The 11,655-nt window shown below is 35.1% G+C and overlaps 1 protein-coding gene across 1 annotated transcript; it reads right to left on the minus strand.

Annotated features, from left to right (window-relative positions):
• Nucleotides 1–6,506: 6,506 nt before the first annotated feature.
• LOC130743531 (uncharacterized) lies at nt 6,507–7,364 on the minus strand. Its single transcript, XM_057595779.1, has one exon. It carries the CDS (start codon nt 7,362–7,364, stop codon nt 6,507–6,509), a length of 858 nt encoding a protein of 285 aa, XP_057451762.1.
• Nucleotides 7,365–11,655: the final 4,291 nt, after the last annotated feature.

Here is an 11,655-nt window from a genome sequence, read left to right on the forward strand (position 1 = left end):
GAGTTGCACCAAACCAATTATCATCCATCCAGTAGCCACACACATTCACTTGCTCCATCAATGTTCAAACCGTGACGATACACATCTCTTCCCATTTCGGGGGACCTCAGATAAAGCGATAATACAAAAGATAAAACTCTATGAGTGTACGAATTCAACTCATATCATCCTAGACACATGCCTTGAGGCTCTTAATCTCTCCACGTCACGAGTGTACCTCATGGGGTAGGCCAAGCATCTCATCGTTGCGGACCTATGACTACTCAAGGTCACGAGTGCACAACATAAAGTTCATATAAAACTCGAAATATAGCTTCTACTCAAATAATGTTTAGAACACTATAAAGCCCACCCATGGAATATTCAAAGGTAGCTTACATCAATTAAGTTGATTACATCAGTTTCGAAAATTAAAAATAAGATAATTACATCAATTAAGTTAATTTTGTGTACAAAACCATCGTGGCCCAAGGCCCATCTACAAAAGAACTTGAGAAACACATGCAAGCAAGATTATCTGACTTACATCTTTTGTACTCCCTCAGTTTTATAATAACTGTCCACTTTGTAAAAAAAAACACATATTAAGAAGTGTAGTCAATTTTGTTAACTTTTATAAAAATATCATTTGTTTTCCTATTTTACCCTTTATAATACATTTTTATCTCTCCTCATTTTTTTTAAGGATATTATTTGGAAAAACATCAATTAATGTTTTCTTGAAATTTTAAGTGGACAATTATTTTGAAACAAAAATTTTCTCTAAAGTGGACAGTTATTTTGAAACGAAGGAAGTAAATGAAACTAGTTGACTAAGTATAATTAGTCGAGTTAGAAAACAAAGATCCAAAAACAACCAACAATGTAAGAAAAAACCTAGAAACTAGCCCTTAGTCTCATAGATGAACCCTAGGGCATTCCTCTACAAATCTATGGTGTTAATCACCATTGTTTATTAGTGTGAATGTAACACCACAACTAAGCATGTATGGACTATCAACGCCATTTTGGGCCTGCTGGCCTCTAGTAGAACAAAATACATAATATGTTTAAAAATAAGTTGTGCACACTTCAATACACGTTTGAGTAGAAGCTATATTTCGAGTTTTATATGAAATTTATGTTCATAGTACCGACATGTGAAGTTGCTTGTCGTAACAAAGCGATAATGTGACTAATGAGAATCATTTGTCGCAACGAAGAGCTAATGTGGTCAATGTGCATATAGTTTGAGATGATGTCAGGTGAGGCTAGAACCCTAGTTTATGATGACTATGAAATTGGACATTGAGGATTGAAATTACTCCACATATTTAATATACACTCTGTGGGTACTAAGGCTGATCAAGCGATCCTTCTGCAGGTCACTTAATAGAAAGCTTTTGTACTTTTTATCCAAGTTTGCCGAGGGAGCAGCCCCATTTTTCATTTGAATCGGGCAAAGTACGCGAAATTTCTTACTTTTCACATAACATGTGGTTTGTAGCTTATTACCTCAGTTCCCACTTAATTGTCCCAAGAGAGAATAAACACATATTAAGAAGTGCAATTAATGTTGTTAATTTTTAGAAAAGTATTATTTGTTTTCCAATTTCACTCTCTCAAATGTATTTTATCGTTCCTCATTTATTACTCCCAAAAGAGTATTATTTGGAAAAACATCATTTAATGTTCTTTTGAAATGCTAAGTAGATAAACATATAAGAACAAAAACAATTCTTCAAAGTGAACAGTTAATAGGGAACAGAGAAGTCTACTTATGTCAAGATTACAATTTTTTTTTGTTCAATTGAAGATTACATTTTAAAAGATCAACCTTTTGTTTTTCATTAGAGACTCAAGAGTCAAGCCCAATATTCTGAAGCTTTCCACTAAAGGCCTAAACTAATGTTGTCCAAGTATTTCACATGTGTATACGTCGTAAGACAATACAGCTACTTTTCAAAGAATGAAAGCCTTAATAAGTCAATATATTTGTACCCCAAAAAAAACCCCAATATTAATGATGAAGGATTTGGATAGCGAGCTTATAAGTTAAAATATCATGGCCACCCTAAAAAGGAAAAGAAAAAAAAGGAACCTATCACACAATAAGGGATACTGAGCAATTATTTAAAGTACTGCAGCTATTGTTATCATTGAAATTTATTTCAATAATGAGATTTTTTTTTTAAAACTACAGTGAGATTTCATTAAGGGATTACTTTTTGCACATCCTCAACTTACTGTCTCACACCCTAAAATATTTTCTTGCAAAAATCCCCTTCAGGTCAATACACACCCTCACAGTTGCTTCCCCCCTTTTCTTTCAAAACTTCCTATTTTCACCATCCTGCCATCATCACTAATATAAGGGTAAATAGCCAACTTGGTCCCTGAATGTGTCAACCGCCTTCAACTTGGTCCCTAAACTTTTAAAATGCCTCCCGTAATCCCTGAATGTGGCAAAATGCATTCAAGTTAGTCCCTGACGTTAAAAAACTTAACAGACGTTTACGGAGAGGCTGACTTGTCATGTTTATTTTCCACTTGGAAATTCCACGTAAGAAAAGTGATTTGATCAAAACATTAAATCTTCAATTTAGTCCCTATAGTTTAAAAAAAATTCTTTCTCTCCCCATCTTACTCTACCTCTCCCCACCACCATCACCCTCTTTTCCTCCCACCTTCCTCCCCAACCGTCCACCCACCCCACCACCACCACTCTAAAATCCCAACTGAAAAACCATAAGCCAAGAAACCCCAAATTTTCAAAGATGTTAAAGAAAAAAAAAGGAAATGTGTATTGTCTTCAAATCAAATAATCAAACCACCACCGATCTCCACTTCTCAAACCTCCGATGACACATGTTCTATCCCCAACACCACCCACTTACTCTTTATTCTCAAGATTTGATTTTTATGTAACCCTTTATACCTCTTTCCATTTTCTGGATCTGGGTTCCTTTATCTCGCTCCACAATTGAATCTTTCAATCTGACCATTTAGTTTTGTCAGTCAGCAACGAAGCAACGTTCTCAGACGGAAATTCTCTTCAATCTCTGAAAGCAAACCCACCCTGATTCCCTCATCCTCTGTCTCTCTTTCAATCTGGCAATTGATTTGTGTTCTCGGTTAATCTGTGATTTCTTCTCCATTTCTATTTTATTTCATGTCTTGTAAATGTACCTACTTTTTTTCCCTTCCTCTTTCTGGGTATTTTAGGGTAGGTTTTCATTCGAAATAGCTAATTTTGGCTGCTGAACTTCAATTTTTATTTGTGGTTCACTGGATTTTGTTTGACGGATGAAGCTTCATTGTTATGGAATTTGGAATATGAATTTGAAATTTTGAATACATTTGGTACTGTTGATGCAGGATGTTAGGAATTTAGAAGAGTTTAAGGTGAATTACAAGGAGGTGAAGGACTTACATTATCACATTTTTAGTTCAATTGATCGGAAAATGTGCAGTATTGGTGCCCAAATTTGTGGAAATGATTATGGAAGAGGGTTAAATTTCTGGGTTTAGAGTGGTGGTGGTGGAGTAGGTGGACGGTTGGGGAGGAAGGTGGGAGGAAAAGAGGGTGATGGTGGTGGGGGAGAAAGAATTTTTTTTTAAACTATTAGGGACTAAATTGAAGACTTTAAAACTTTCTCAACATTCAAATGCCATATAAGCTTCGGCCTTAACAAAAAAAATCCACGTCAGCATTCCGTTAACGTCCGTCTACTTTTTTTAACTCAGGGACTAGTGTGAATGACTTTTGCCACATTCAAGGACAACGAGAGGCATTTTAGAAGTTCAGGGACGAAGTTGAAGGCGGTTGACACATTCAGGGACCAAGTTGGCTATTTACCCCTAATATAAAGTTCCCTTAAATTCAAGTTCAACACATTCTCACTGTCACTGCCATCACTAATCAAATTTTGAGTCAATGCCCTTTGATTATTTTATTTCAATGCCCTTCTTTCAAATATTGGGGTCTGTAAACTAAAAATTAATGCCCTTTCATCAATCATTAAATCTACTTATCTCCTAGCTATATAAAAATATATCACCAAATTTATCAAATGAATTAAAATGATAACAACCCCGACACCCTGGTAGTCATGAAACTAATTACCTTAAGATTACATATAATGCATCGAACTCTGAAGTCTGAACTAAATGCTTTAAGAAACTTAATTATTTTGCTAAATGATGTTAGTAGTTGCAAGGCTTAATTGCACTTTTCGTCCCTGATGTTAGGCCTTTGTGCAATTTGAATCCCCTTTGTTTAAAACGAGTGATTTTAGTTAACAAACTTTCAATTTGTGCCAATTTAGTCCGGCCGTTAGTCTCCGTTAAATTTGAAACGGAATATTCTTATCAGGATTCCTTTTTGCTAATTACACCACCAAAAATGACACATCAGTAATTAAATAAAAATGAAATTATACCTAAATGATTTTTTTTTATTTCAAATCACTCAACTTCAAAAAAAAAAATCTTATCACTCTTCTACCATCTACCATCTGCATTTTTCATCTTTGTTATCCTTATTCCATCATCTTCATCAAAATTAAAAAAGATCAAAACCTGATCTCCAGAAAAATCAAACTCAAATCTCTATAATTTCCAGACCTGTGCCACTGTTCTAATAAGGAGTCTTTTTTCAGGCCCAAATGATGAGAGAGGAAAACCATTGGATAATAGAAGTGGGCACCAAATCCTTACAGAGGAAAACCATAGGAGAAGAGAAGTGGCACCAAATCCTTACTTCTTTTTTCTTTGCACACCAAAGCCAGATTCAGGTTCGAGAGAAATTAAAGCCAGATTCAGGTTCTCTCTAGAATTGTGGTGCGTCTTAGCGTCTCCAGATCTAGAGATATCCAGATCGAAGAGAGAGAGAGAGAGAATGGGGTAAAAAGGGAAAGGATCTTGGATGCACAACAAGGAGAGCGACTTCATGCGTACTTGGCTGCGGAGGTCGTGCGACGATGGAGGGGAGCAGTGATTCATGGTTGTTGCCATCTGGGTAAAGGGAAAAGCTTTGTGGGGTTGGTTTATGGGTAATGGAAAAAGATCTGTTGGTTCAGATTTGTTGTTCTCTGTAGGGATGGCAATGGGTAGGGTACTATAGTACCCATCCCCATACCCGCGTTTTTAAAAAATTACCCGTACCCGTCCTCATACCCGCGTGGGTAGCAACTTGAATGCCCGTCCTCGTACCCTCTGGGTACCTATATGCCCGTACCCGTACCCATTACCCGCAATTTAGCTAACCAAAATATATTTTTCACTATCTTTATTAATAGAAAATAAAAAATAAAACTAACTTTTTAAATAAAAAACACGAATATAAATACAAAAGATATGCAAATACTTAACAAATAAAATCATTCAACTAAGAATATTTCTTTTTAGAACAAATAAGCAAGAAAGATATAACTTTAATTTTTAATTTTGGATTATAATGTAGTCCTAAAGTTGTAGGTTATTAACTTACTAATTTAAAAATAAGTGGGAGTAAATTAGCAATGATTATGAATACCTTAAATACTCATCAATTTTTTAAAATAAGTAAGTTTGAAAGTAATAGCTTAAGTTAATTTGTTCATATATTACTAAATAATAATAATAATAATAATAATAATAATAATAATAATAATAATAATAATGTGTGTGCGGGTATGGGGCGGGTTGGGTACTATAGTACCCATACCCGCACCCATACCCACTATCTTTTGCGGGTAATTACCCATACCCAATCTCATATCCATTTAGCGGGTTTTTACCCTACCCATTATGAGTATTTTTTGCGGGTACCCTATAAGTCCGAAACCCATTGCCATCCCTAGTTCTCTGGAAATATTTTTTTGTTTTCTGGATTTGGGTGAAGGAAGGGGAAAAGTTTATTTTTGTTTCTGAAATTTCTATAGCTTCTTGATTTGTTGTTACTTCTGAAATTTATTTACAGATTTTTGTTGTTGATTCACTGGAGATGAAGATGGATCATGATTAGGGATGAATGATTTAATTGGATTAAAGTTAAATAAATTATGAATTTTTTATTTTTTAGAATTTTAATTAATTATATTTTTATTACGTGGAGTCTGAGTGGCATCTCAGTGGCAAAATGTGTCAAAGCCACGTCATTAATGAGCAGCCACATATGTAAATTCTGTTTGAATTAAACAGTAGACTAACAGTGGACTTAATTGGCACAAATTGAAAGTTTTAGGACTAAAATCGCTCGTTTTAAACAAAGGGGATTCAAATTGCACAAAGACTTAACATCAGGGACGAAAATTGCAATTAAGCCTAGTTGCAATTAATTACCAACATCTCAAACTCAAACACATTACATAAATTCATCTAAAAAATGTATTTCTTCCTTGTTATAAACTTTGTGCACTATACATAGAGACAATTCAAAGAAGGAAGTTCCTTTTGTATTTGTAAAAAAAAAATATTAAAAATCTTCACAAATATAAATGCACAGAAAAATTACCACCGTACAATCATGTCACAGGTCAGCAAGATCAACGGTTGTGGGCAACTCTTCCGAAATCTGCAAGCTTCCTTGACCGGTTAGCACAATAAGAAACCGCAGTGGATATATGTTGGGGCCCACCCAAACCTCCACTCAGTTCCTGAGCCAACCCCTTATGGCCCCACCTCCGGTTCGGACTCGCCCGAACCAACGGGCTCAAGCAAAACGCGATGTTCGTTAAGCTTTTCCCGGCAGGGCAAAACCGCGACCGCCGCGCCACCGTCGGCGTTTGGTGCCGCCGCTGCGGCGAAGATTCCGATGAGCATCCCGGTGGAGATCTGTCGCGTCCGTCGATTTTAGGGCTCTCAGTCTGCGTAACCGTCACCGTCTCAACCGGCGATAATCCCCGATCTGATTGCCGGCGGCAACTCCGTTGATCGTTCTGGCGGCGAGCAGGGAGGATCGTGGAGAACCACGATGACAGCGGAGGAGACGCTGATGAAGAAGGTTCGTAGGAATCACGAGATGAATCCTCCTCCTCCGTTGTCTTGTTCGATCTTGGACGGAAAAGGCTTGACAAGATCCAGAACCTTCCGATCCTTTTCTTTGACGCCGCCGCCGCTGCTCCGCCGTCGCACGCTGGGGAGAATCCTTGGCCGACCTCCGGCACGCTGTGGAATAACCGCTCCTGGCGGCGGTCGCGGTCGCTTTTCCGGCGAGTAACATAGGGTGAAACCGAGGGAGGGAGATTGAGCGGCGGCGGAGGATGATTGGGATCAGATTTTCCGGTGGCAGGATGGGGTGATTGGGCTTGGGCCTCGGCGAGAGGTTCGAGGCGTTCCCGGAGACAAGAGGCGCAGACGCCGAGGGTGCTGGTGAGGTCCGGTAAATGTTTCTTGCACCTCATTGATTCCTTTGTGGAAATTTGATTATACACGATACGACAGCGTTTTGTTTGTTTTATAATTGTGCAAACGCTGTTGGTGGTTGCTTTTTCACTTTGTTTGATTGTGTTGTGTTACCAAGTGGGAGGGATTTGATGGAGAATTCAAGGTGAAGGAGAAAGAAGGGTTTGTTTGTTTGTCTTGTTGTTCTTGTTCTTGTTTTGAGAATTTCAATGGAAGAGAGAGAGAGATTGGGAGAGAGAAAGAGTATATGGGTTTGGGAGAGATAAAGAGAGAGGAAAGGGTCAAAGATAGGAATACTTGTGGGCTGGATTACAGCACCTATTGAGTTGTAAATTTGTTATAATCCAGTAATTTGTTTCTAGTCATGGGTTTGTTGATGAAAATAAAAAATTGTATGTGCTACTATTTTGGTTACTAATGAGTAACAAAATCTTTTTATTAAATAAAGAATCTTGTTAACCAATGTGGAGTTGAAATCAATAATGAAATAAGCATATTATTAAATATAAATGTATTATTCATTGTCTTTTATGAATTAAGTGTGTCTGGTAACTGAACGTGGGGACTGGGGAGTTGAATTATTATGATTTTATGAACTCCTATAATCATTCTTCATTATCACAAAGTATATCATTTTAAAAAAGGAAAATTGAAGATTGATTTGAACCTGGCCCACTATGATGGTTACAAGCATTGATTAAATTGGCTAAAAGCCTTATTCTTGTATTTCTTCATATTTGTGTTCATACTATATAAGATTATTTTAGCACCAAAAAAAACTATATAAAATTATTCACACAGTATATGATTGTTTTTCTAACACTTATCCTTAAGAGATAACAAAAATTTAATTAAGTAATCTTGAAAGAGATGGAAATTTCCGATGTTGTAATAGTTGAGATTAAAATATTTAATACATCATTAATCGAAATGATACAAATTTTTACAAATACTTAATATTTTTAAAACATTAAACTACTATCCTAATCCCTAAGTATTAACCTTCATAAATAAGGGAAGAACAATATTTAATGGTTTCAATAGAACTTCAATATTGGAAAAGTAATAATGTAGGGTGTTGCCGTTGCCCCCATTCAAGCTAAGTATATTTTAGTATTAGTCATCTTGAACGGATAAAAATACCCTTTCATTTCAATAGATACAAAGAATTCTTCAATAACTTAAGAGGTGTTGACTTTTGTTTACATGTTTAAGATAAGATGATTGTAATCATTAAGTGATGTGATTATGTGAATGTCTTGTCTCACCGGGTTTCTTGCTTTATCGGCAGATAAATATTGGTTCATTGAATATTTGTCGTGTGTTCAATTAACTTAATTGTATGTTTTGTCTTTAATAAACTTTGATTAGTGATTACCTTAGTCCGCTTCTTAGTGTGATCTCACTAGTTTCTTTTGCTTGAGCTTTTATTTTATTTTATATTTTCTAGTTTCTTCTGCTCTTTTGGACACACATAATAAGTAGAATGCCAACACAAGGTAACTTTTTGTTTTATTTTTTCATTTATCTATTTCTTAATTGATAATGATAGGTGTAGGGACAAGTTTTTATTTTAATTATGGTGCGTATGGCAATGAGTGGATTTAAAAGAAATTTAAATAGGTTTGAGATCATTAACTTTCTAAGAGGAATCAAATTGAGTCTCCAATATTTTGACAAAAAATTGAGTCTCCAATAAAAAATCTTTAAAATGTTATTATTTAAAAAAATTAAATTAAATTAAGGATAAAGTGTGTTTCCTTTTTTTTTGGTACATCGGAAAACATAAAGTGTGTTTTCTACTTATGTGTCATGAATTTTAATCAATCATAACATCCACATTATACTACCACTTATCTCACATGGAATTATTATTTTATTTTTCCAGCCACCTCTTCCCGTTCCCACTTCTTAATCTTCCATGACTCAAATTCTCAAATTCAGAAATTCATCTCAAATCTCCATTTCCTTGTTGCAACCCAAAAATTTATATCAAATCCTTCTTCTCTCTTTCATCCTCTTCCTCTCCCCCTTGATCTTCTTCCTCTTCACCCGCCTCAACCCCCACATCTAAAAACCCAGGTTCAAAACATCAAAGCCAGGCACTAGACATGCCATGTGAACTTTAAAGTGAGTAAAACTTTTTGTATTTGTATGTAAACGGTCGGGTTCGAAAAACCGATGGATAAAATACACATTAAGTCTATGCATATGATTCATCTATACCAGTTCAATACTTCAATTATACTAGTTCAACGCTACGTGAAGCTTACGTGTTTAAATGACTAAAAAATCAAACTCTATGTATAGTAATTAGATTTTGGGGTGTGAAATGATTTTACAAGACAATTTTCTTTCTCATCTATCCACTTTTTCTTTTCTAATTTCTTTCTTTTATTACTATGTTTCTCACTATGCAAGTAATTTTGGGGTGTGATTGATTTTTTTTTTCATCTAATAATAACATTTCCTCTACACCACGTTGACCAGCCTTGGTTTAGTGCCTTGGTGGCACATGTTGGTAGTTGGTTGGCTTTGTTTTAGTGCTGTAAACCAACAAAGTTTTCAATGATGGTCATTCAAGTACCAAGTGCCAACAAAAATCTAAACTTAGCTTCCAAGTTCGAAATCCTGGGTTCAAGAGAAAGGAGAACAATATGGATTGAAAATGATGATAATGACAAGTGAAAGCACCAAAGATTGCACAAAAGATATTCGAAACGGATACTAGAGCCTAGTGGAATGTTTTTTTTGAAAGAGCCTAGTGGAATGTTACTACTGAATAGTACTTGAAAAGCTCCACGTTTATTGTTAAATCACAAGTAAACAGATTTTCCTCCGTTTTAATAATATTTTGTAATGTAATTCAGCTGTGTCCCCGAGGGTTAGCTCAAGTGGTAAGAGCTAGAAGACATAAGGGTGGGGAGGGGAACATATTTCAGCTGTTTTTTTTTTGGAAACATAATTCAGCTGTTATTACTATGGAAAGTGCTGCGTGTTACCAAATGAAAGCTTCGAAAGGTGATTTTACACGGCGGGTTATAAGATGCAATACAGGTTGGGTCTTGTATTGGTGCAAGATACAATTATAACCATAGAAATGAAATATTCTATTTAGATCCTATATGTGCAACCTATTAAACTTGTAATCTTTTCAAAAAAAAACTTGTAATCTTATATTTGTATTTTATTATAATTTTATTTTGTTTTTTACAATAAAGCCCCTCATGCATTTCTCCCTCAATCTTCCTAAACCTCACCACCAAGCCACTGAGTATTGCGTCTAAATAAGTTTCAACGGAGCATTATTATCCAATTTTTCACCGAATAATTTGAGGGGTACATCTCACGTTCTTTAAGGTTCACTTGAACACTAAAAGACCAAACGCTCTTGAGGCCACTTTGATTTAGTTTTAACACTACAATACAGAGTAGGGTGTTTTTCAAGTCTTAAAACATAGAGTCCTTTTGCTTATGAACCACTAAGCTTAAATATCTCAAGAGAACCTTTATCTGAGTCCTGATCTTTTAGATACATTTGTTTATTTTACGTGTAAATGCTCAGCAGTAATAAATTATTTATTATCTCTTTTGCCTTCAAAACATATTACTATATCATTGCTACATAAAAAAAAAAATTAATAACTATGCATGGACAATGCAATTTTTTGCACATAGATTCAATCAGGATTTACTATTTCGTGAGATCATAAATAAATGAAAATAAGAAAATATTATAAATAAAAAATGAAAATTATGATTTGATGGATGTGTAAACCAATTTACAGTTTACACTGTAAAAAATATAAATTAAATCTGAATCCAATTAAAAGAGCCTTTTTTTACAAGAGGAAGAGGAAGAAAATTAAAAGAGCCTTTAAGATACTTTCCTTTGTAAAAAAAAAAACCCTCTTAGAAAAAAAAAATCATAAGGTGATGACCATGGTGCCTCTCAAAATAAGAGGGGCACCGCCGCACCGGTGTCTACCATACTTTTTGGAGTAAGATTACAAAATTGTCCTTAATGTATACTTTAATTTTGAGAGATGCAAATAGGGTTAAAAAAATATTTTGATTAATTTAATGATTCAATCCCAATCATCAAAATTAGCATAAACACCCGATGTACTAGTGTCTCTTTTATTTTCAGAGGCACCATAGTGTTTGCCAATAAAAGACAACCCACAAACTTTGGGAAATAATTTCAATTTTTCTAATTTTATGCATTTATCTCACGATTTCTACTTAATTCTTCTCATGTTATTAAAGATAAAACAGATACTACACCGA

Source organism: Lotus japonicus, chromosome 3 (genome assembly GCF_012489685.1).
Source record: "Lotus japonicus ecotype B-129 chromosome 3, LjGifu_v1.2".
In the NCBI taxonomy this organism is placed as follows: Eukaryota; Viridiplantae; Streptophyta; class Magnoliopsida; order Fabales; family Fabaceae; genus Lotus; species Lotus japonicus.